This window comes from Scardinius erythrophthalmus, assembly GCF_964197995.2.
Source record: "Scardinius erythrophthalmus genome assembly, chromosome: 18".
Lineage (NCBI taxonomy): Eukaryota > Metazoa > Chordata > Actinopteri > Cypriniformes > Leuciscidae > Scardinius > Scardinius erythrophthalmus.
This window is the reverse complement of record NC_138238.1, coordinates 9177552-9203174: the sequence shown is the minus strand read 5'-3', so window position 1 is coordinate 9203174 and position 25623 is coordinate 9177552. Positions and strand designations below refer to the sequence as shown.

At 38.9% G+C, this 25623-nt stretch overlaps 1 protein-coding gene across 5 annotated transcripts in view; it reads right to left on the bottom strand.

The window, feature by feature from the left end:
- Nucleotides 1–22059, bottom strand: part of bahcc1b (BAH domain and coiled-coil containing 1b) — a 101631-nt gene extending 79572 nt beyond the window's left edge. For 3 of the 5 annotated variants that reach the window (XM_081392887.1, XM_081392889.1, XM_081392890.1), the window contains exons 1-2: nucleotides 15634–15753; nucleotides 13307–13639 (exon numbers count right to left, since the gene is read on the bottom strand). In XM_081392887.1, the coding sequence (XP_081249013.1) occupies nucleotides 13307–13478 (172 nt within the window). In that variant the 5' untranslated portion in view covers nucleotides 13479–13639; nucleotides 15634–15753. Of the gene's footprint in view, nucleotides 1–13306; nucleotides 13640–15633; nucleotides 15754–21981 lie in introns of those variants that run through there. The other 2 variants (XM_081392888.1, XM_081392891.1) reach the window with 2 other exon arrangements.
- Between the last annotated feature and the right edge of the window lie 3564 nt (nucleotides 22060–25623).

Below are 25623 nucleotides of genomic sequence, written 5' to 3'. Positions count from 1 at the left end.
GCGTTCTAACCTTGAGCAAACACACAGCAGGAAAGATGAGGCTGTGTGGGTTCAACTAAGTGCTATAGAGGCGATTTCTCCCTCAAAACATAAACCAACTGTAAGATTCATTAGAAGCAAGGGTGAGCTCAGCTCAAAGAGATCTGCAGGAGAACCTGAATAAGCCTTCCAATCCTGGACAATCACACACAGAAAATAACATAAAAGAGTAAACATGGCTGATTTACTGAGCTCATCCTAACCCTTAGAGGCAGTGGTAAAGACTCTGGGTTCAGTAACCTCATGGAAAACCATCAGAGAAGCAGCCAGTGTGAGACTCTCTTTTATGACCCTAAACTACAGTCAACAGCTGAGCATTTAGCTCTTTCTCTCTCTAACCCCACATCTACACTTGAATTGATCATGAAAACTCAATAATTAAAGATAAAAAAAAAAGAACTCTACACAAACATGTTAATGGTGTTAGCGACTTTACTGTAGTAGCAGCACTCTACACTTTGGAGAGACAGGACACGTTTTCTTCAGGGGTTTTTTAGACACTTTGTCAAATGATTCTTTTGAACAATAGACAAAGACGTCCATCTGATGTAAATGCACATGAACCAAGAACTGCAACAAATCGCACAAATGGAATTTTCCACACAACAAAACAAAACAAAACAAAAACAAAACTAGATTGCTCATATAATCATAATCATTTATGTTCATTTCTTGACTTATGCACTGACGGTTCAGACTGACAATTTTGTCATGATCCTTTTGACGTAGGGTGTCATGGGGATTCGTAAATGACAACGGGCGTCAGGACGCAAGAAATCGGTAACATTGACCAATAGGAGCACAGAAGCTCTTCCGCAAATTGGCGAAACGAAAGAGAGACGACGTATCTGTGCTGCTACGTGGAATTATGCAATGGAGGAAAGGTTTGTGGAGATATGGAAACAATCCTACTGCCTTTATAATGTTTCCTCAAGCGACCACCACGACGGAGTGAAAAAAGATAAATGCTGGCGACAATATCGGAGGCGCTTCAGCAACCATGTGAGAGTACTGGAATTAGCATTAAGCTAGTACAACCGTTGTGTGTTTACCCTCTTGTTTCCCGAAGTCAGTCGCTAGTTCCGCCTCCTCAATGACATCACGTACGTTGTTAAAGACGGCAAGCGATGATTGATCGGGAAGCAACGTGCAGTCTGACATGTGTCTTGTCCACGACACTAAGAATTTAGGAGTCAAAATCACATAATCTGACAGTGACTATCGTAACAAACAAAAATACCATGTAGTCTGAACCAGGCACGGCTCTTACCAATACTCCACAAAGAGGATAAAGAGTTATTGAAAGAGCGACAACACAAACTGAAAAATAAAGGCACAGTGAGATGGAGGAGAAAAGAAGTGAAAGGCATAAGAAGAAATAATGCTAGTAATATTCAGAGGGTGGTGAATGTGTGACTATAAAGGAAACTGAATCACTTGCAGATTGTATTTTAAGGATCAAGGCTGTTGTACAAAGGTGTGTTTGTCTGCGCAAATATTAGTATGAGGCAGAAAGTGTATTTAAGGCGCTGTAAGCAATATTTGGAATACGACACATGAAATGTGATTACCTGTCAGATTTCACTGAAATAGGTGTCTGAAAACACATCTCTGTGACAGTCCTAGGTTGAAAAGAAACCCTTTTTAGCCAACCAGAATCATTTCTGCCTGTAAATCATTCAGCAGGTTTGGGTTTTGGAAGCAGAATGTGAGAATGAAGTTTGGATTTTAGCAAAACAGCACCTGAGAATCAGACTAACAGTTGGAAGTGACAGAGAAAGAGCAAAGCAAACCAAGCATGAAGTGAGCGAAAGAGAAATAGAACTCGCAGACTGAGTCACACGGAAAGCTGAATCGGAGCCAAAGGGAAGTGTATATCAGCCAAAGTGTAATCATAGGCCGGTCTCTCGGCTATTAGGAGAATTAAAGGCTGATTGAATGGTCTTTACAGTGGCAACATAACATTGCGCCGCCTCATCGTGTTTGTCTACTCACTCTTACAGCTGGCCGAAAAACTCTTCTGCCCCACCGAGAGGAGCCAAGCTATGAAGAGCGTTTGAATCATTAAAAAGATCTGAATCACTAACTTTCATAAAAAACGGCACTCGTTCTATCCTTAGACATCCGTCAAGGAGCGAGAGGAGCAGCGTTTCTGGCACCCGAGATGTGGAATCACTATAGCCTCGATTCACGCCTCACATCTTTCCCTCTTTCATCAGGCTGGACCGGCTCCATGTCCTGAACGTATTTGTGTGTGTGTGCGAGGGGGAGATGATAGGGGAGGACTGTGGGACTTTGACTGCCTCTGTGTTGTGTCCACAGCTGTGTGTAAGGCTCCTGACCTCCAAACAAAGCTCAGCACAGAGGAGCCACTATCTGGCAGGCATGATAGAGGACAGGCCTGCCCGACCAGACGTGCTGAGGGAACGAGCGTAAAGCCAGAGAGACAACACAGCACCCGCAAGGCCTTTGATAACCGCTGACGACTGGAGCCGGCGTCACACGCATGCACTCATACAGACAGACACACACACTAACAGAAACTGCTCAAAAGTTCATGCACATGTATAAGAAAGTGTAAAAGCACAGACGAGGTTGAATATGTTGTCCATAATGACCTGTAGGAAAGAAAAATCCCAAATGAGATCTGTTTCTTTGTTTCTTCTAGACAGCAATGAGATTAAACGGAGAGCAAATTGAGTCTCCTGCTTTAAAGAGATACCAAAAATGATGAGGAGTGTTTTCCTTATCGTTGCAAACATGGCACGCGTTCGCTAAAGAGTGTAGGCAAATTATTTATGAGGCTATTTTATTTTGTCCTGATTTCCGCCTGCTCCCTGAGAACTGCTTATTTCCTCTATAATCAGATGCGGGATGTTGATTTGAAGGACAAAAACAGGAATACAAGAATTTTCAGATCAAAATATGCGTGATGAAGCCCATAATCTATTGCGTAGTGTGGCTCTTGTTGCAGAGTTACATTGACGCGTCTTACACGTACGGCGCTGTAGTAAACGATGCAAATGAAGCTCCTCGCATTAATGAGAATGCACTGCTGATGATGTCATTGCCGTGAGCCCTTTAGAGAGTCATTACACAACTTTCGCTTTCATTAATCACACACTTTGCCTTTGTTTTTCCTGTATCAACAGCTTTTCCTTTCTTTGTTTCCCCACACTCTGGACTTTCTGTTACTCATTCTTGCTCGCTCTCTCTCTCTCTCTCTCTCTCTCTCTCTCTCTCTCTCTCTCTCTCTCTCTCTCTCTCTCTCTCTCTCTCTCTCTCTCTCTCTCTCTCTCTTTTCTGTCACTGTCTCTGTCTTTCATTGACATGTTTCCGTGTGTGTGTCTCTGCAGTGTTTAATGTGCCGGCAGTGTTTACACCCAGACAGCGGGTGCAGCACTTTAATCTTGGTAGTGTCTATATGACATCAGCACTCTCGTTCAAGCATAAACCATAGTGGAGAGAACACACACACACACACACACACACACACACACACACACACACACACACAAACTCTCACACATACATTATATTCACACATATATATATCACCTGCTTACTTTCTTCCTTTCCTCCTCATTTCCTTCCTTCTTTCCTGTCTGTCCATCTATCCTTATTTCCTTTTCATTCTTGCTTCTTTCCTTCTCATCCATTCTTTATTTCCTTTATTCTTTCTTTCTTTCCACATAATTTCCTTAATTTCTACATTTCTGTTCATTTTCCTACCTTTTCATCCTACTTATCTTTTCTCCCTCCCTCCTTCCCTTTTCTTCCTTTTCTCATTGTTATTTATCTTTCTTTCTGTCTATTCTTCCTTCCTCTCCTCCACCTTTCCTAATCATTTCTTTTCATTCGTATATTGTCCTTCTTCCTCTTTCCTTGTCTTTTTCCTTCCTTCCATTCTTCTACCTATTCCCCTCCTTTCTTTCCTACTTTTCTTTTCTTCTCCCCTTAATTTCTCCCCTTTCCATGTTTCTTTGTTTGTCTTCTCATTTTCATTTTTTACTTCCTTTTTTCTTTATTTCTGCCAGTTCTTCCTTCCTTTGCCCCACCTTTACTCATACTTTTCTTTCTTTCTTCCTTCATTCATTTTCCCCTCCCATCCTTCCTACTTGTCTTCCCTTAATTTCTTTCCTTCTTGTGTTTCCTTGATTGTTTTCTCATTTTCATTCATTACTTCCTTTTTTCTTTCTTTCTGTCAATTCTTCTTCCCTTTGCCCCACCTTTACTAATGATTTTCTTTCTTTCTTCCTTTTCCCTTTCTTTCTCTTTCCTTCCTTCCAATTCCTTTCTGAATTGTTTTCCTTTCATTCATTCATTCTTTTTTCCCCTTTTATTTGTTTTCTCCTTCTATCCTTCCTTCATTCCCCTTTCCTACATTTTCCACCTTTTCTTTCCTTCTTATCTTCATTTTCCTTCCTTTTATAGTTTTTTCCTTTTCTTTTCTTACTCCCTTTTCCCCCTTTACCTCACCTTTCCTAATTATTTTCATTCCTTCCTTGCTTTCTCACTTTCATCCCATTCTTTCTTCCATTTCCTTCCCCCTTCCTTACGTTATTCCTTCCTTCCTTCTTTCATTTTCCCTTCTTTTCACCCTCACCCATACTTCTATTCTGGGGTCCAGTGAATGATGAAGTCCTCTAATCCCCCTCTAACCATAGTATCAGTGAGAGAGCGAAGCTCAGAAACTCAGAGCCCAGAGAGGGATTACCAGCAGCCCCAAGTCTCATTCTGCTGCCCTGCAAACTCTGACTCAGGAGAGACGTATAACAGTGCACACTCTCATGTGCAGAAACCCCATAAGCAGCAGCATCTTAAAAAAAAAAAAAAAGAAAAGAAAAAACATATTACACAAAGAAATTAGCTGTATAACTGGTTACTTGTCAGTAAGCAAAAAAAAGTAGTTTACAGTACTTTAACTACAGGGACAATAGCAGGTTGCACAGGTCAACCCCCCTGCCCAAGGGCACCATGATTCTCAGTAACGCTCAGTTCGTGGGTCACCCCTATCTGGGATCACACCTGGTTGGGTCACCAGCCCAGAGCTATTATCACCAGGCAACCAATACCCACATATATGTGTGCGTGTGGGGGTGTAATTAAGCAGTTAAATAAACAAGCGTACTGATGTTAGCCGATACGTTTTTAAAGCTAGAGATCTGTTTATGGGAAAAGAGCGATAATAAGGGTAGCCTCATACACATGCTCTATAGACTTTCACACACACATCCACACACTGACATGCCACTTTCCCTTGTCAACAGCCCCTCTCTGTATGTAGTCATGCATTCCTCTTCAATCCAAATCACAGTCATTATGTTGCCATGCTGATAGCCGCTGAGCAGGTTTGTGTCCTAATTCAGCTGGCTGTGACCACACAGTACACCTGACCACAGATCAGCTCATACACAACAAAGCACGCCAGCCAAGCCATGCTCGTTTAAGCAGTTTATTGTTAAATCAGTGCATTTCGGGGGCCAAGGTGGTGTGGAGAAGGAGGACTCTTTTAGATTATTGGAATGAAACCCACATGTTTTGACATGTTGTTCGCTTCGCAGAATTTTACTTGTGGGAGGAGTGAAGCTGAGAATTCATGTGGTCAAATAAGGCTTCATTTTTCTGTGCATTCTGGGTAAAAATGGCAAGGCCAGAGTCCAGAAATAGAACAGGGGCTATTATGGGATGCATGGAAGGCTGGCTCCGTGTTCAGGCATGACTGTGTGGTCACGGTGGTCACGGCACTGTCTTCCCCCACAGCTAGCCAACCTCCTGCTGAGTCTGAGAAACGCTAATCAGAACCAGAGAGAGACAGGCAGAGAGAGAGCGAGACAGAGAAGAAAAAAAACAAGCAAGTTCTTGCCTAAAAAAAATAAAAAATAATAATAATGCAAACAAAAAGATTCAGGAAGACGATTAGGGAGGGATGAAAGTGAGCAAGGAAAACTCAACAAGCAATCAAAGCACGGGCCAAAGACAAAGGCGACGCGTCAACCAGAGTTTTGTTTTAATCAGAGAACATGAAAATATTCAGACATGTGGCTCAAAAGCAACAAGTCCCTCTCGAATTAAAGCCTTCGCTTTAACGAGAGAGAGGAGAAGGAGAGGAAAACAGAGAGAGCGAGAGAGCGCGTGTGTGTCCCTCGAGACTGATTAATATTGAATTCCTGATGCTAATCTTTGTTTTGTGCTTTTTTTCCTTTACTGGTGTGGAAGCGACGCGTCCTTAAAAAGCATGCTTTATGTATATTTAATGAAGGCTCTGCATACATTTGGAGCGCTCGTCTTGCTGTGTGGTATCCCACCCTCGCATGATCACATGCTGCCACATACTGCTCAAGATACCCAAATATCGAAATTTACAATGTGCCTTTCATAATAGTCATATGCGCCAGGAGAAAAAATGTGTTTAATAATGCAAAATGATGACAAGCATAAAAAAAAAAAAAAATACTAAACGATAACTGCATGAATAAGGTAGTCGGATTCTGCTTGGATCTTGACTGGGGAGAACAAATGGAGGGAACAAAATGTCCCCACAAAGACGGCAAAATCCTTGTGGGCACATTTTTGGTCCCTATGAGGAAATCAGCTTATAAATCATACTAAGTGATGTTTTTTGAAAATGTAAAAATGCAGAAAGTTTACTGTGATGGGAAGGTTTAGTGGTAGGGTTAGTTAAAGGGATAGAATACATTTTGTACGGAATAAAAATTATTATGTCAATGGAAAGTCCCCATAAAACACAATGTGTGTGTGTGTGTGTGTGTGTGTGTGTGTGTGTGTGTGTGTTAGCGCGCACCTGGTACATACAGGTGTCAGATGCCATTGCAGCATAAAATCCTTGATGATATTGCCTGATATCATCTCAGTATCTGATGGTGATGAGCTCAGCACAACTGTGAAATTATGTGTGCAATTGTGTGTGCCAAGGCGGGACGATCTGACCTTGGCGAGGACACACAGACAGATCGATTATTGATCACTGTATGCACACACATGCACAAACACAGAAATTACACAGCATGATTCAGAACACACACATTCCAAAAAAAAAAAGGGAAGTGGATTTCCCAGTTCCTCCAAGCACACACTCAGGACTGTCACTAGTTTCCTTGTCCAATCACACATCCTCACCACAGAAATGGAAGCACTTTCAAGGTTTTGTTTTTGCAGCCTATTTAAAATGTCATTTCTCTCTACTATCAGACATCAAAGCCAATGCGGAGGGCTTTTATTTTCTAAGCCAAATCCCAAAATTGTTTCTCATTTACAAAAGCTGGCTGCAGGCCTAGTCAAAGTTTGGACTTAATAATGACAGCAGTGCAAGAGACAATGCGAGGGAAAGAGTGTGGGAGGAGAGAGAGATTCCCCACATGGTTATAATATGCTGTGGTGGTTGAGTCCATCAGTCGAGGTGTCACAATGAAAAGTAGCTCACAGGATGTAGCAAGCAGCATGCAAGCGCACACACGTACACATGAAAGAAAGAACGCATTCTGCTCAAACCCTGTACAAAAACGGTAAATTGACAGGGTTCAACAAAAGAGACCAGTGTTTATGTGAAGTTTTTTTTTTTTCAGATACTTATAATTTTATTTTTGTAAAAAACAAATACAAACATACATATATTCTTTCTTTTTTCCTTTCTTTTTTCCTTTGTAGATTTTGTTTTCCTTTTATTCAATCATCCTTTTTCCTTTTTATTTGTTTACTCATTCTATCCTTCATTCATTCCCTTTTCCTATATATATATTCCAGACATAATAAATAGTTTGTTGCATATTAGTATATTTTCTAATACTTATACAAATAAATGATAAAACAATAACAATATATAAAATATATAAATGTAAATTTCTAGACAAAAGTCAAATAAAAAATAATAAAATATTCGGCCAGTGGAAATGTTGGCATGGCAAGTAAAATCTGCTATTATGAAAAATAATCCTTGTTCAGCCTTTAGATTCACTTAAGAGATTATTTATAACTATTCATACGAACAAACATAAGACACTTAAACATTTGCTGATTCATGCGAAATTAACCAGAACATACACTGCATTTTAATCTGCAGTATAATCTAATTTTCAAACCGCTGAAGAAACTTACAAATTTCTGAGAAGAAACGTGTAACCCCCTTAAGGAAACGTGTCAAAATGAGTGAGATAGCTGAAAGAATCACTTATGCTAAACAAAACAATAATAAAATGGAAAAGAAAAAAAAATGCTGGGTGTTAAACTGATGAAATCCAAACAGCAATGTTGACGAGTCAGGGGGCTGTTTTCTTGTGAAAATGTGAGCCAATAGGAAACAGAGGAGGAAGAGGAGGAGGAGGAGATTGAAAAAGGGAGGGAGAAAGAAAGAAAGAAAGAAAGAAAGAAAGAAAGAAAGAAAGAAAGAAAGAAAGAAAGAAAGAAAGAAAGAAAGAAAGAAAGAAAGAAAGAAAGAAAGAAAGAAAGAAAGAAAGAAAGAAAGAAAGAAAGAGTCTGACAGCTGTATAAATGAGCTCTGTAGCTCATGGCGCCCCCGAGTACTGCCTCATTGTTGTGCTGATCCAATGCACAGCAGATGAACCCAGGGTTTAAAAGTTGAAGTGTGTGTGTGTGTGTGTCAGTGTCTATTGACCCTTATTTGCTTGCATCCGTTATTAAGCTTAGCTTATGTGTGTTTGTGTGCGATTGTGTCAGTGTGCATATAACTAGCCCTCCCAGTGAGCATTTTCAGTTCTCAAGTATCAGTTGCACAAATCCAAGTCGGAAGAGCGACAATTTTCAGATTTGGTGTGAAAACACCGTATCATATGTCAGGTGTGTAATAGGTGCATATGCATGTCTGAGTTGCCATGCATGCAGGAAGTGTAATTTATTCTCACTTCCTCATTTAAACCCTCCTGATTTGCATTAAATCTATAGCAAACTGTTTGTAAATGTCTTGTCAGCATAAAACAATCGCATTCGTTTGAGTAAGTACACCAAAGCTAGATTTGAAATTACATATCCAGTGTTTTAACATTTTAATTCCATAATCAATTTTTCACCCTCATGTTTTTCTTCTGTGGAATACAAAACGAGATATTTTGAACAACTCTGAGGGGGCAAAACAAAATTAGACCCCATTGATTTTAATTATACACGGTATGTCCAAAAAAACAGACATTTTTCCAAATATATTTCAACAGAAAAAAGAAAGTCATACAGATTTGGAATGACATAAATGTGAGTAGGCCTAAACAATGACAGATTATTTATTGCGTGAACTATCCTTTTAAGATGAATGCAGGCTTCAACGTTTCGGAAAGCGCCATATTGGCCCTCATGAAGTTCACGGCACAGCTGTGCTTTGGGGGAAACACAGTCCTGATCAATAGTCACAGACTACTGAAAGTGATGATATTCCATGGTGCTGCAGCAGGTAATACATTTTTTATAGGTGCACATAAGAAGGTGTACGTATCAAATATTAATAAATGATTTTCTGCCGACATTGATGACGTGCAGATGCATTGTTTTGAGGGGGCAGCGGTGATGGGTGCAGTCGGGCCAGGGCGTTGGGACTCTCTCGGCCTACTGAGGCACATCAAACAGTGAAAGAAGAGACCGTGGGGTGGAGGGGAGGGGGGGAACGATGTCGCTTCTGCCAACGAAGCTCTGCTGAATCACACACACACACATAGAGAGTGCCGCACACTCGCTCACAGCACTCAGCTGGCAGGCATAGTGAGTGGCGATGGAACACGCCAGGCTCTGTGCTACCAAGCAGAGGTAATTGGGCCAGATTACCAACCAGGTGGAAACATTCAGCCACTCTTTTTCCTCGTCTCCCTCTCTCTCTTTTAGTCACTTTCACTCGTTCCCCCTTTTGGAGAAGCGGAAGAAACGCATGCCATTACGGAAGTTCAGGATGAAGATGGAATCAAACTAAACGTTCAATCCAAATCAGAAATCAAGTTAGGGATATTCCCGAAATGACCTAATTCATTTAGCGTTTAGGCCCAAACTGATCCATTAGCTGTAAGTCAGAGATGATGCAGAGACAGACAGGTAAAAGTGAGAGAGAAAGAAAAAGAGATACTAACTAGATCCTAGGGAACGCAACTAATTTAAACTACAAGCCCTATCAAAGGCGAATGGCCCGGGGGCAGCAGTACCTCTGTGCGGAACAGGGCTGCACCGCGGAGGAACGAGTGGACGGGGAGGGTGAGACAGGTTAGGATCAACAGCAGCGCAGACAGCATTGTTAAATCAGGACTCAGGGCACACACAAGCGAGAGAGGAAGAAGTGATATGAAAGAAGGCCAACCGAGGTTTGACAGGGCAGACCACTGCTTTTGCAGAAACATGACTGCTACAGCACAAAGCTACAAAATAACTCTCTGTAACACCGAGGGTGATGGCGAACAACCACGTGGATGACCGTGACAGGCAGACAGGGTGCCACCTAATTGAACTGCGAGTTGGTGTTTGTTCCATCTGAGAATAATTAAATTATCCTCTCTCTTAATCCATCTACCAATCTATAAGTATTTGTCTGACTTGAACAGTTAGAAAATTGAAGCTCTGGCTAAAAGAGTATACCAGAATGCATTTCTTACTTAATTTCACAAACATTGAGGGACTTTTACACATTCCTCCCATGCTGCATGTCTACACACAATGGATTTCACTTTCTATGTGAGTGTGAATGTCTGAAATAATCTAAATTCCGTGATCTAAAGGGAATATATATTAAATAATTGATAAATGAAGAAAATGTAATAATACATACAAAAGGGAGGAAAATATGCTTTATATATATATATGTATAAATATATATATATATATATATATATATATATATATATATATATATATATATATAGTATAGTATATATATAGCCTATATATATTAGTTCCATTCAAACAAAAAGGGCAAGTTCTAAAACCTTATAATAAATAACTTTTGGAATGTAATATATATATATATATATATATATATATATATATATATATATATATATATATATATATATTAGTTACATTCCATTCAAACAAAAAGGGTAAGATCTAAAACTTAATAATAAATAACTTTTGTCCCAGTATATGATGTAAAATAATACACATATCATCTTATACTACAATATACTATCTATTCTGTATGAGCAGAAAAGACACCTGTGTTGATTAAAAAAGCCACAGCGGAAGAACAAGAATTTGATACGAGCGCACACACATACTCATACACACAGACACACATAGCCTACACAAGTAAATGATGCACCTGTATGGCATGAGCTGGCGTCCGCCTTGAGGCAGACGTTAAAGACATCTGCTGAGGATATGGAGGAAAGAAAAGAAAGAGAGAGAGAGAGAGAGAGAGAGAGAGAGAGAGAGAGAGAGAGAGAGAGAGAGGTGGGGGGAAAAAAAGAAGAAAAGGAGATCCTACTGTACACATTATCCGCGCGCACTGCCAGAGCAGCATTTGATGTGCACGCGAGACCTGAGCAGCACAACAAAATCCATCAATCTACCGGGGGTTCGGCTTTTAAAATGCATTCAGCTCGACGACAGTCGTCGAAGAAAGAGACAATGAACCGATTCAATACATTAGAGATGAAAAATAACGACAGGCTACATTTTCTCGAAAGCAGCTATCGTAAAAGAGGCTGTATTTTTTATAGAGTTTGCCTTCTGGACTTTCGTTGTTTGTCTCTGTGTGAGGTATTAGGACGAAGTTATTTGTGTAAGGAACAAATAAAAATGACTTTTAAGAAGGCAGTGCGAGGGTATGCAGCGGGAGGCCGGAGAGAAAGACAGCCGCTAAAGACCCCGTCAGTACCCGCGCGCATTCACCGTGGGCCGGGGACCATCAGGGTCAGCGCGCGCTGTGATAGATCTCGCTTCTGAAATTTCATTCTACGGCACGGAGAACGCTATGAGTCCATTTCGAATTCGACTGAAAATACGTCAGCAGGGTTGAGCACACCGAGAATTCGACTGAACATAGGCTATTTAATATGAGTCTAAAGAACAGCAAACCCCAAATCGAAATAGGCTACACTTTAAATTAAGTCAATTTTAAATGCTGAATTTAATAACACACCCAATTACATGCGAAAAATATATAATCTGATACAATAAAAAATATACATTTAAGCGATATAAAACTAATCAAAATATTGGCCTATTCAAGCACACTAAAACAACACCAACGGGAGTTTATTTATTTCATTAATTGTTTAGAACTATTAAACTGCTGAGCACATACTTAAAAAAACAACACGTCAGTCAAAACATAGTCTATCTCAACAATATGAAAAGTTAGGCCTAGGCTATATAGCCTATAAAATGGTAAATTGTGGAATTATGTAGGCTAACATATGATTTTCTCAGTGATTAACAAAAGAAGCATTCACAGACTGACGCATTCATATAGCATACGAACTTATTTCTCATTAATAATCAAAATGCAAAGTGTACCTCTATCCCAAAGGTACACTGAATGCTGGAGACACTTGTTAAATCTAATGCATGTACTGTCAACTCATTCGCACCCCGTCACATCACCGCTCAATATAGAAACCGGATTTTCTGGTATTACAGACGCCTCTTTTAGCACACACACATACGCATACACACAGAGCTACTGACCCTAATCTGGGAGACTTCTCGAACCACAGCGCAGACACACTCACACACACCAAAGCTTGTGTTATTAACTTAAAGCAGCAAGCCACTCAAAGATGCACCCTAATAATTAACATAAAATCATGGGGCTTTACTAGAATAGATATGACCAAACAACTTGTTTTGTCAAAAGAAAACTAGATGTCTGAACGAGCGCGAAACAAAGAGGGCAATCCAGCTATAAAGTAACAGTTCGTTATTAACAAAACACTACATTAATTAAATCATAAAAATAAATAAAAAAATAGCAAATATAAATTCAATTTGACTAAATATCTAGTAAAGTTCTCAGTTAAGGTTGAAGGTAATTTTCTTGCCCGCTTTCTTATGAACTGCTATCAACTAGAAACGACCAGCCTTTTCGCAGCTCATGACAGACATTATGCAAGTAAACTGTTCAATAAAACGCTTTAATTCTGCCAGACGTGACTTACACTGAGTCCGTAGCAATTGCTTATTTCCAAAAAGCAATTAATTTCCCAATAAAAAGGTAAGTAGGCTACAAGTCAACGCGCTTTTCTGAAGTTAAGCGATTTAATTCTGCTAAAAATATGTTTTAAAAGCATTCACTTATCAACAGGGAAACACAAGCACTTACCTGAATGTGGAGGCATCGCTATATGTGAGGTGTAATATTTCCCAGGCTGGAAGTGACCGGGATGCTGCACTGTCGTGTGCCCGGCATGAGTGATCCTCGAGGCGGCTCTGTGAACCAGCGCGCCTCGCTCTGCCAAAAGGTGCGGCGGAGGAGCGAAATCCCGACCTTCCATCCCGATAAAAAACGTTAAATCCGAAATCCAGAGCGGGAAACCACGAGAACCGAACCAAACGCCGCCCAGATGTTATAATTCCGTTAAGAGTTTCGGTTAGGTCTTGCATTCAGCACAGTTTTGGCTCTGACGGCCAAAAAAGTATGTCCCAGTCATGTTTTCTGCAACACAAAAATCATAAAATGTAGTTTCAATTACAAACCAGTTACACGAATGAGTGATGCAAATCCACAAGATCGTATCATGTTAGTATCCTTCAGAAGTGTAATGGTAATCCTTCATTGGAAACACCAGGAGTGTACGTCCATTGCTGCGACTGCTGCCTAAACTACAAATTCTCCGCTCGTCTCTCTCATCTCACCACAATTGAGCGAGCTTGCAGCACACCTCCACTTTTACATGGAAGACCCACTGCAGGCTATATACCATAACCATTCAGAGAGATGCCAAGATCAAAACATTTTTACAGTATTCTTACGCATATGGAAAACTAAGGACGCCTAAAGCAAAAACATATATAAAATGGACAAAGCTAAACCAGTCGTTCTGTCTTCCACAAGACAAGATGAAAAAAAATTAAGAAAATCTATAATCGCTGATGTTTGGTATGACTGCTTCCATTGCAAACGGTTAATTATTTAATGCATCAAACTATAAATGTAATTTCTTCATCAATTTTTCTCAGTCATTCCATTAAATTAAACTGCTTTGTTCGTCTGAACCAGGCTTTCTGTAACCTTTGTATATGGGGTAACTGGCGTCTATATTTCACCTCTGGCCTCTAGTCCTTTAGTTTCCTAAATCACGGGTAAAAGCAACATCTTGCGCTGTTGCAGATGGAGTCTTGTCATGGCAAAATGGTGCATTGAGAGAATTGTCATGGGGTGTTACTAATGCGCGAGATTTGTTTCAAAACATCCTCATAACATGCTTGCATAAAGTACTTTTGCCAGATATTGAACATTGAAAGGCAATAATAATTAGGTCTGCTCAACAGAATTACAAAAGCTCGCGCGAATGGTGATCTCCTTATCTCGCATCTTCAGATATTTGACGCTCAGAACGTTGAACGTCTGTTGGATGTTTCAGCGTTCTGCTGAATGAGGCCTTAAAACGTTGGAAGTTCCCAGTTTTGAGTGTGAGGATGGTTGCAGTGCCACACTGCTGTAGCAATACTACTTTCATTAAAAACACAAAAAATGAAAAGAGACAAGTTGAGTGAGTGAATTGATGTGCACAACATTAGGCATCAATTTAAGAGAATTTCCCTCAAATAATGAGCATTCACTGAGGCACAGAATTAAATGTATAGTGCACCATTTTTGCGCTGACAAAGGACATTTTTAGCAAACATGTATCATTTCTGCAACATCGTGAAAAGAAATTGGGCAGCAATTTTAAAGCATGAAGTATTTGAACTCCCGCTATTAAGTAAAGCCGAACTTTTAACGTTCATTGGGATCTGAGATCTATTAGACTTGGCTCGGAGGACGGATGGGAGGTGAGGAGGAGCACATGAAAGAACAGGTTTCCTAAAGAAGGTTTTGAGTGTTAGGAAATGCCATTTTAAACTCCAATAAAATCCAGACAATTTTACGAATCATGGTATTTCAATATAAAACGCCTATAGAATAAAAGCACGTGAAACTCAAATTTAGTCAACAGGCCAATGGTCAGTTTCAATTTAATAAACAACTGTCCATTATTCAAGTGTAGCCTACAAAGGTAAAAGCGCGTATGTTCTTCTGCTATCACGTCCATTGCATAGCAGTACAAATGGAAGTAGGATTTAGTCTTTTGTTAAGATTGTGTATAATTATTCACACTTGTATTTTTTACATTATTAGTCGATAAGACATTAATGTCTTCCCTCTAAATAAAATTCCTTCTTTATTCAAACAGAAATTCAGTCTTGCGCTTATCTTCTATTATTATAATGATAATGATTATTATTATCATCATCATCATTGCTCAAACAAAGCAACAGAGTCGGATGAAAATAAAGGGATATTTTTCTTTCACCCCCCTGCAACACAAACTCGGTAATTTTGTATAACGCCAGATGTTCTTTAAAAAAACAAAAAGTAAGAGCAGCTCTTGAAGGCAAATGTTTATTATTGCACGCATATAAATACAATATAAACGAATTACTTACTGGTTAAGTTATTCCTTGCAAAACAATAAATGGATTTAAAAAAACATAATACAAAAAATACGCAAAAGAGAGCAGAAGCAGAATAAAAACATTTGGAAATGGTTACATCCTAGAGTCTGCTGATTGCAGTGCGTGTGCAGTGCAGAAGTTCGGAGATGCACCGTAGTAGTAAGAGCTTCTGCTGAATCGAGCCCCGTACAAGCAGTCAGAGGCTCTTTCCTGAATCTGCTAGTGCCACTCAAGGAGAAGAGGGGGAGGTGACTGTGGGAGCAGTCGCGCCCATTGGTCTAATACCTACATGTCAATAAGCTCGTGCAGCGCGCCCCAGGATAAACAGTGGCTCCGATTGGATGGCGCTCTGAGCCAATGGCGTGTCAGCTGGATCAACTAAACAAAACGGCGGGCGCTTTATTTGAGCTTTCCTGTCTCGCGACTAGTTCAGTGTGAGGCACGACCACATGGTTGCTTATGCAGCCTACAGTGCCATTATTTAAATGACTTCAAACTACACAAGAAACGCAATTCACAACATTTGAGTTTTTAACAAGCGGAACAGTAAGCCTTGCAAACATGACAAATTATTAGTTGCCATTATATAGCCTATTTATTATTTTAAATGATATCCGGTGTGTCTCATCGAGCATAATACAAACTAACTGAACAATGATAAAATGAGAAATTTAACATCAGCCAAACGTAAATAAACTCTCTTTCTGTTGTGAAAGTACAGTATCATTCAATGTAAAGCATGCATGTCACTGCACGTTAGGTTTAAGGAGTTAAGAAACAAATTTAACCCAGATCACATCAAGATGGGAAATCACTTAAAGCCCAAACTACGGTGCAATGGCAAACAAAGAGTTAAAATCCTGGGCCTCGTCCTTAAAATTGTTTGATTGGTTGGCGTGTTGCCAGAGCGCTGTCAATCATAGAATGTAAACAAGGCTCTGATTGGCTGCTGTCCAGTCCGCACTGGGCTGCCTGAAAAAAGCAATTACTGGCCTTGCGGTTTCAAGGCGTCCCAGAGCTGGATGATGAAAGGAGATAAGGAGGGGCGGTTTCAAGGCCTCCCCTAGGCGAACCTCGTTGGCCCCAAAGCTAAAGGAGAGTCAAGAGTGACTTAATCAAAGGGAATGCGCTAAAAAGGGGGAAATTACATGTTGTATTAAATTTAAAGTATAGATTCTCGGATTAATATCGCTTAATTCAACAGCAACATGACAATTCTAATACATGGGATCTAAAAGACTTAAAACACGAGAAATGAAGGCAAAAGCGACCAAAACGAGCGTGCGGTAGCTAACTGAGGATTTTTTACGATGAAATTTAAACAAAAAACTTCACATTGACTGCGACTTGTAACTTTGAGTGGATATTTCATAACAGTAAGTATATATAAACTAACCGTAAAATACAAACTAATAATTAAACGCTAAAACGAACTATTGTATGCCGGGTTTTTTTCTCTCGGTACAAATGCAATTCTGCAAAACCTGGGTGAGTGAACTGGAAAATGATTATTAACAGAAATATTATTGTTGTTTGTATTATCCCACAATGCATTATTATTAAAATATAAATATATTTTGCCTGTCAAACGCCTTTTTTTTCTTTCAATAAACTGAAAAATAAATAAATAAATAAATATATACTGTACTGTTTTGGTTTTGTTCTATGTTTTTTATACTCTGCAATTATTTCCTTCTATACCTCTTTAAATTAAAACCATTAAACTTCATCCAGCAAAACCTTCTGCGTCCATCACATAAATAAGGGCAACTTCAGATAAGCCATTAGAAGAACTGTAATTTCATGAAAGTGTAGGCTACTTTACGTTTTTTGTTACAATCTTGTATCCATTTGTAATAAATAAATAAGGGGGAGGCGTCGACCACCATTAGCTTTATTGGATATAGAATATTACGTTTTTAATATTTGCTCAATATATTTGGGGAAAAAAGCATAGGCATATATAATGATTACCAATATATAGAGAACAGTTATAATGTGCTATATTACAAACCACATATGCTTGGTATTTTATATATTTTACATATGGGTCTGCATATAGCCTAGTTAAAATTTTAGATAAAAAAATGGGCTGATCATTGAGGCCATCTAAACAAAAGAGAGAAAGAGAGAGACAATAGACTTACTAAAAAATATATAATTACTTGAACTTTTTTAACGAAACGATAAAACATTCCATGATGTGGTGGAATCAATTAATAATCAACAGTTCAATAAATCATTCCATTAATGTATAAATTGTTTATGATCCTGTAGGAGTGGGGCTTGTTGTAAAGGAAAGGAAAAAGACAGAGATAAAAAGAGAGAAATAGGGTAAGTCCTGAAAGAAAAATGCCACGGTTAATGAGATTAAACAGAAATTTTGGCCTCAGAAGTATGAAATCAAGTAATCATCCATAAGCAGAAGCTCTTAATATGACAAAGTGCACAGTCATTGTGTTAACCAACTCTAAAATACGTGTTACAGAGTGTGTGCTATGCCCTACCGCCGACCTTTCTATCAAAAAAAAAAAATGCTGGAAAAAAACAATAACATTGGGGCAATAAAGAATTCCGTTCTGCAATACTCAAAAAGGTGCAGCGCTTTAAGCAGATATCGGCACTTAATTTATTTAGTGACAAGAAAGAACCTTTTATTGTTGGGTTTTTATTGGCTCCTTTTCGCAACTTGAAAGGTGGGGGTGGGTGCATTTTTAGTGGTGTGCGGATAACACACACACACACAAGCAGCCCATGCAAACACACGTTTACACACAACCAAATGCACTCTCTTTCTCGCATGGAGGCTCGTCTAAATACATATAGCCTACATTTATACCTGAACACAACCTCAGTGTCTGTTTCTTGATGTCACACACGCACTCCACACAATCTCCTCTCCCCACGCGCATACACACATTCTTACTTTTTTTTTTTTTTTCACTCACTCACTCACGCACACACAAACAGACACACACTGTCCATGTGCCAGCGCGAGCTGCCCTACTGTGGGACGCGGGGATAATTAATGCGGAGTGACTGATTGCTCTCGAAACAGACCAGTCCTGCGAACGGCATTGTCCGTGATCAATGAAGCGTCTCTGATTGACACTTTCCCTCCATCTTCCAGCTACATTCAAACTACCGGAACGGGGCGTTTGTCACCAGCGTATAGGCCAAGGGTGCGCAGAGACGCAGTTATTGTCAGGCCTAAGTTGCACACCAGTTTTAGATAGTGCGAGATCCCCATGGTCTGCCTTTGGCAAAAGAATAAGACAGAGGACGCCTGAATACTAGAGCCCACTCTGATTCGAATGTATAAACGATGCTTACATGCGCATACACGTCCATGTAGGTTAGGGGATTTTATGCGAGTCCGTCGGATGAATCATTGTGACAATGCACTCCATAACTGGTGACGAGGATGGAGCATGTTCAGTCAAGACATTCATTTCGCTCACTGGCCGGAGATCTGCTCGTAAAATTGCACGAGAAACACGATTTTAAAACATCCGCTGTATTGAAAAAATAGGCCTAATTAATTATTATGTTAACCTATGTATTAGCCTAATATGGTATCATTTAACTAACGTGAAGTGTAAAATTTTACGTTGGTGTTAAATGATACAGGAACATCAAATTATTTTATTCCTTAACAGAACTTGATTGAATATTTGAGAGTGCATGCAGGCGTCTTAAACCTACAAGCTCTAAATTAGGTTGACTGGTAGCTATTTGGTGACCTCTCCTCTCATTTTGATGATTTAAGTTAGGCTACTGCATTTGATATCCAAGCGAAATATATTTTGAGCTACTTTTGAACATTTGCAACCATCAGAATTACAAAATTCTAGTGAAATGGCTTGGCCTCTGGTAAGTGTCAGGCATCAGGGACGTGCACACACGGCTTGGACAAACGGTTTAGAAGGCCCAATGTATGCAGTATACTGGTGTGTATCAGGACTTGTATTTAAAACGTGGACATTATAAATAACCATTTTAGGCGTAGGAATATTTAGTTTAAATTTGTGTTTTGTGGTCCGTTGTCATTGATCGAAGCGTTATTTGTGTCGATGACAAGAACTTTACAAGAACAGTAAGGTCTAATGAAATCAGCAATGCAGAAACATGCAGTTGATTTTAGCAATCGCATATGAGTGAGTAATATTAGACAGACCTGACACCGAAGTCAAATTTCTAACTGAAACGATGAAGAGACAAGCTAAATCAAATGTAGCTAGAGGTTGGAAACCCAACCCTAACCCTAACAACCTAAGAATATTTTGGGTTTAAGACAGTACAGGCCCAGGGATAATTTTTGAATGATAAAAAAACAACTGCCAATAAGGGTAAATACCGACTAGCTGCCCTTTATAAATTCCAGGGTACGGCGTTATCGATAGAAAAAGAGCATCTGTGTCCAATTAAGGGAAGTACTGCTTCACCCCCATAAATGGCACAAACCTACCTCATTACGACCTGTTTTATTGTAAAAGCGAGAAGTCAAACTATAGAGAGGTAAATGAATCTAACAAAATACACACACACACACACACACACAAAAAAAAACACTTACAAAAACCCGTAAAAAAAAACTCAAGAAACTTTTTGTTATTACCTTGCAAATCTCCATAGGACTTTAGAACAGAAGCACAAAACATCGCAGATGAAGGGAAAGTAAATAGGCTACTTGCCGTTGATATGCACCAATTATTGACTGATCCATTTATAATGAACAAGAAACTGACGACTTACCACCCATAGTGCTTCATTAATGAGACTGTCTTATAAATACCTCAGTTTAAATTCTGTGATAATTCATAAAACGTCTCCTTAAAGCTTATCTCCCAAATTTAACGTGACTAAAGAATATTAATCGGATGAGTGGTCTAATTACTAGGAAATTAGTGAATAATATTAGCAATAGCCTACCTATTTCGAGTAGCCTAATCTTCGTATTGTAGTATACAGTTGTTCAAAATACGAGTTACAAAAGTAGCCTATGACCTAGGCCTAAGAAGGAATGACTGCGAGCTGTTATATTGCTCATTACTGCCATAAATCTAAAACAAAGTAGTGCAACCATAATTAAATAGGCTACCTTATATAAAAATCTTATGAGAGATGTAGTCACACAACGCAGTATAATAGTCTACACTGTTTGCATTCGCGATAATGAGTCTGTATGTAAAGATTCAAATAAATCCTTGAGGGAATGGCTCAGCACATGCTTTTGGATTGTCAGTGGCCCACTCGGTTTTGACACGGGACAATGTGCTGTTTTGATCTGAGTATAGCCTATGTAGCCTAGTATATGCTTTTATCACAGCCTGGTGGTTGTCAGATCTTCATAGTTCCTCTCACAGGTATGCATTCAATGTTTTACACGTTATCAGTCGACGTAATTGTCCCTCCTGAAGGCCCTTGATACATGTTGATTTTTATGGGAACAAAAATGAGTCATTCCGAGTTTAATTTGGTTGTATAAACAAATGTATAGCTAGTATTACATTTCACGAATGGCTCAATCCAAACAGACTGAAATAATATGAAATCATATAAGCTACCATCAATACATGTTTCGTTTAACAGCAATAATGTTTTGACCCTATGACCAAGTAACCTTGGTGAGCAAAGCAATAATGCAAATGACTGAATTCGAATGAATTACTTAAACTAGCCTACTAAACGACCATAGTAGAGATGTGGTTAAACATTTAGCATGTGAACGGAAACAATAAGTATAAAAGTTAAAATAAATTATATTTAATTTAATATAATTTATATGTATTAAAATTGTAATTTTTTTGTGTGACGTAAACTATTTGAGAGTCCAGCACAAACAATGAAAAAGTCAGAACAATCAAATATCCGGTCAAAAGGCCCTCTCCCATATTACATAGAACTGCGTGTCTTTTGTGGGCTATACCCTAATACTGATAAAAATCTTACGAGATATAGCACATTAGTATCTTTCTAAAATTCCCATATCAATTGTAGGCTACAAGTAAATATATTGTTTAGGCATTACAATACTGAATTCAAAGCCAGTTAGAAAAAGGCTTGACTTCTCAAAAATTGATACAAGTCTCTTTTTACTGACCGCCAAATAGTTCTTGATCGAATGGTGTATGTCCGAGATGAAAGTGTATTTTAATGTCAAGAACAGCCTTGTAGTAAATCATTACCATATTTATTCTGAAAACCCATGTACCTTCTGCATAAAGGACACAAATATTTACGAGTAGCCTAAACATGTATAGCACGATCTTCTCAATACTTCTGCAAAAGTCCTTATGGCTGAAATAAATCACAAACAGATGAGTAGAAAACACCTACCTATAAAAATGGAAGTCCATCCAGACAGAAAATATTTTTTAAATAAGAATTGACTATTGATTTATGCGCAATGGGCAATTCGCCCGTGATCTGGATTCAAATCTTTCATCAAGAAAAAGCCGTCTGAAGTGTCCCTTCCTCGCGCAGAGCTTTCTAACTAATCTTAACAGCCTTTGGAAAAAAATAGAGGCTTCTTAATTTATCATGACTACTTAGTCATAGTCTAGTCCGGTAAAAAACTATTTAAAGCCTAAATGGTATATAAAAGACACTTGAATGGTTTCTGGTTGTTGAAGATCTATCTGAAGGTACGGAGCAAATCCGTCCGAATAGAGTCAACTGCCTCCTCGAGCCTCTATAATCACAAATTTATGGCTGGATGACGCGTCCTCTTCTCCCACAATGGAGCTCAGTGACATTAAACAGAAAATTGATGGAGAGGCGAACGAAATTTAATCTGCTGTCATATCCAGACCATTGCATTTTTGCCTCATTTAATTAGGGGAGAGGGCACGTGTCTCTTGAGCATACCCCAACTCCTTAACACACCTTGAACTGTTCTACTTTTTTGCATGTTTGCACCGAACGGGACCTTGGAAAAGATTAGGAGGAAAGCGGCCCCTTTCCACTGCGTCGTATAGACCTTGGATACTTAAATCAGATCTTCTCCACCATATTGGACTTTCCTCATGATCTGCAAAAAGAACCAAGCCTACCTTAATCGGTCTAAAGTAGCCAGTTTCATGTGGTAACTTCGGGAAATTAAAATACATCGCAGACAATTCGCGAGTCGATCGTGACCACGCGTGCGAAATTAGCGATAAGACATCGAAACTGTACAGAATATTGATACTTCAAACCGATTTTAACTGTTGTTTTTCAATGTACATACGCGTTTTGTAAAGGCTGATACAATGCATTCGACAAATCCAATGTGTCCGAGAACAGATGTTATGTAGAGGAGGTTACAAGAAACACCACAAACACACGTTCGCTTCAATATGTTGTTTACTTAAATAACTACAGATTTACCTTGAGGAAACACAGGCAATCCATTACAAAATACATTTGTTGTCCTGAAAGAAAAGCAATGCCCGACTCTTACAAACAAGTTATGTTTTTACATCCAAAACAGGCTATTTGCCTTGAAAGCGAGGCGTATTTCCCACTCATCCCCGGAGCAAAAATCTGCCCCCACCCCTACCTTTAAGGTCACCGCCCCGGGAATGATGACGTCTGAAAATTAACGCTTTCAGTCCCGTGAGCACTGATCGAGTGAGACGCAAGACTTTTAGCTTTACGCAAGTATATTGATATAGTGCAACTTGTCATGCACTTACAAGTTAAAAGAACCAACTTGCAAAGGGTGAACGCTGTACTGCTAAACAGGCGTGCAGTTTAAAGGTGCACTCAAAGCTAAAAAAGTTTTACACAAAGAAACAATAGGAGCATATCATTTTTTAAGCCGAAAAAGGCAAACGAGAGATTAAAAGAAATTTGTAATTTGGGATATTATACTCTGTCAGACTATTATTAAGACTAAGGGTATATCATATGACAATTGACAAAAAACTACTAGTAAACTTCACAGATAATTACAAAGAAACAGCAAGTAGCATTGAATTAAATGTAAAAATTTGAAAGACTAAAACAGTACTTTCTAGTAAAACGTACTGCAATAATATTTATTTAAAAAACTCAGTGTACATAAGCTGTAACTGCATGAAAAAAAAATCAAACCTGATGCTTTTATTGGTTTAATCGGTATTGATTTACATATTAACCTCCCTGAAAAATTCCCTCACCGATTGCCAATGTTTATAAATACCCAAAGATGTTACAACTTGCTCATGAAAGTTTGTATAAGGGCAGAAATGTGCTGAATGCAATAGTTTTATTCATTACAGTTGTCATATTATATTTATCAGAGGTGGACATTCCATGAGCAGGCCTACCCCAAATGACAAACAAATCAGAGACAGATCTGCTAGTATGCATATACTGTACATCTGCACACTAATAATTAGCAGTCAAAGTGTATTTAAACAGTTAAACAGCATCCTGACAAAACAGACACCAGTGGCTTACATGGACGCTCGTGTTTAATAATGAAATTTCAAAGGGGATCAATCAAGGGAGGACAAGAAAAGTCAGATACTTTTTCATGGACACAAACTTAACCCCAAATTACCCTGCTGTACCGCTAAAGACAATGTCATTGGCATGACTGCGATGGCAGAAATTATAAACATCATCTGCTTGTGTGGTGAATATTCTTAATGACTGTGTGTTTTGGGCACTTCCTTGTTTGTTGCATAAACATATGTGAATGGTAAGTGTTTGAAGGAGAGAAGCATGGAATAATTAACACTATTGTCTGCACTAAGCAAGCTTCGGGGCAGCTAACAGAAGATTAAAGTGATGGAGCTAAACCTCTCCATATTCATGAAAGCATGAATGATGGTATCCTGCTACTACAAACTCCTAACCTTTCTCTTGTATGAATACGTTAATTAAAATTACAGTGAAACTAAACTTAAGATCCATGCTCCTTATTTGTGCACAGAAAGAGTCCTGCAGAATACAAGTGTCAGAAGATGCAAATATGTGACTGATTCGGGAATGCTTTAATGCATGTTCCATTTATTTCAATTGGAATGTAATCTAATCAGTCCCTCTGTACAAAGATTTTTCTTGCCCTGCCCTTGTATATTACATATTTGAAACAAAATGTATAAATCTATTTTAAAAATGTCATTTAATATAGAAATTTTCACAGGAGAACAAATCCTCATTGGCCGTTCAATCATCATTCAGCCCCTCCAGACCAGCTCTGAGATGATGAGATTAACAGATTAATCAGGATGGTGGATTAAATAAAACATAGGCAAATATCATGAGATGACAAAATATATATAAAAAACAGGACATGGACTTATGGCAAATTAAATTTAAAGTAGATATGGTCAAAAAAAAAAAAAAGAGTATCTTCTGTTTATAAGTACTATATCTACAGACATACTTTTCTTCCTTGGGCCTGCAATTTTGCCTGTGGACAGACCTATCACATGTTAAGGGCGTATTTCTATCCCCACTGGAGAAATCACAGTAAACCTGTCTGTGCTTAGTCCACTGTGATAACAGCTGTAATATGTTAGAAAAATAAGACTCTAAATTCCTCCATGAAGCTGCTGACAATCCAATAAATGGAAAACTTCAAAAAGATCCATGATTTCCAGAACATTATTTTTTTTTGATAGTAGGCTAAAGGCATTCTATGCTTAAATGGACAAAGGAGCAGGAGCTTCCATGTAATTAACCATTGAAAGCAACTCATAGGCTACAGAAATGAGAGTCGCGTTTAAATAGGCTACAAGTGAATCACTTAAATTATCATCCCGTTTGTGAACGGAATTCAGGAGTCACTTCCGAAACAGGATGTAGATGATTGACACAGGCCTACTAATTTAGTGATAACAAAAGCGACATTTCGACTTCTCACAGGCATAAAATACGTGTGGTGGAGATGTTTACGATCATAGTAATACTAACGATAGAAATAATCTGTCGCTCTCGCGCGCAGTTTAAAGACACGCGGTCCTCCCCAAATAGGGTTGGTGTGGGGAACTAGTGGAGAGAAAC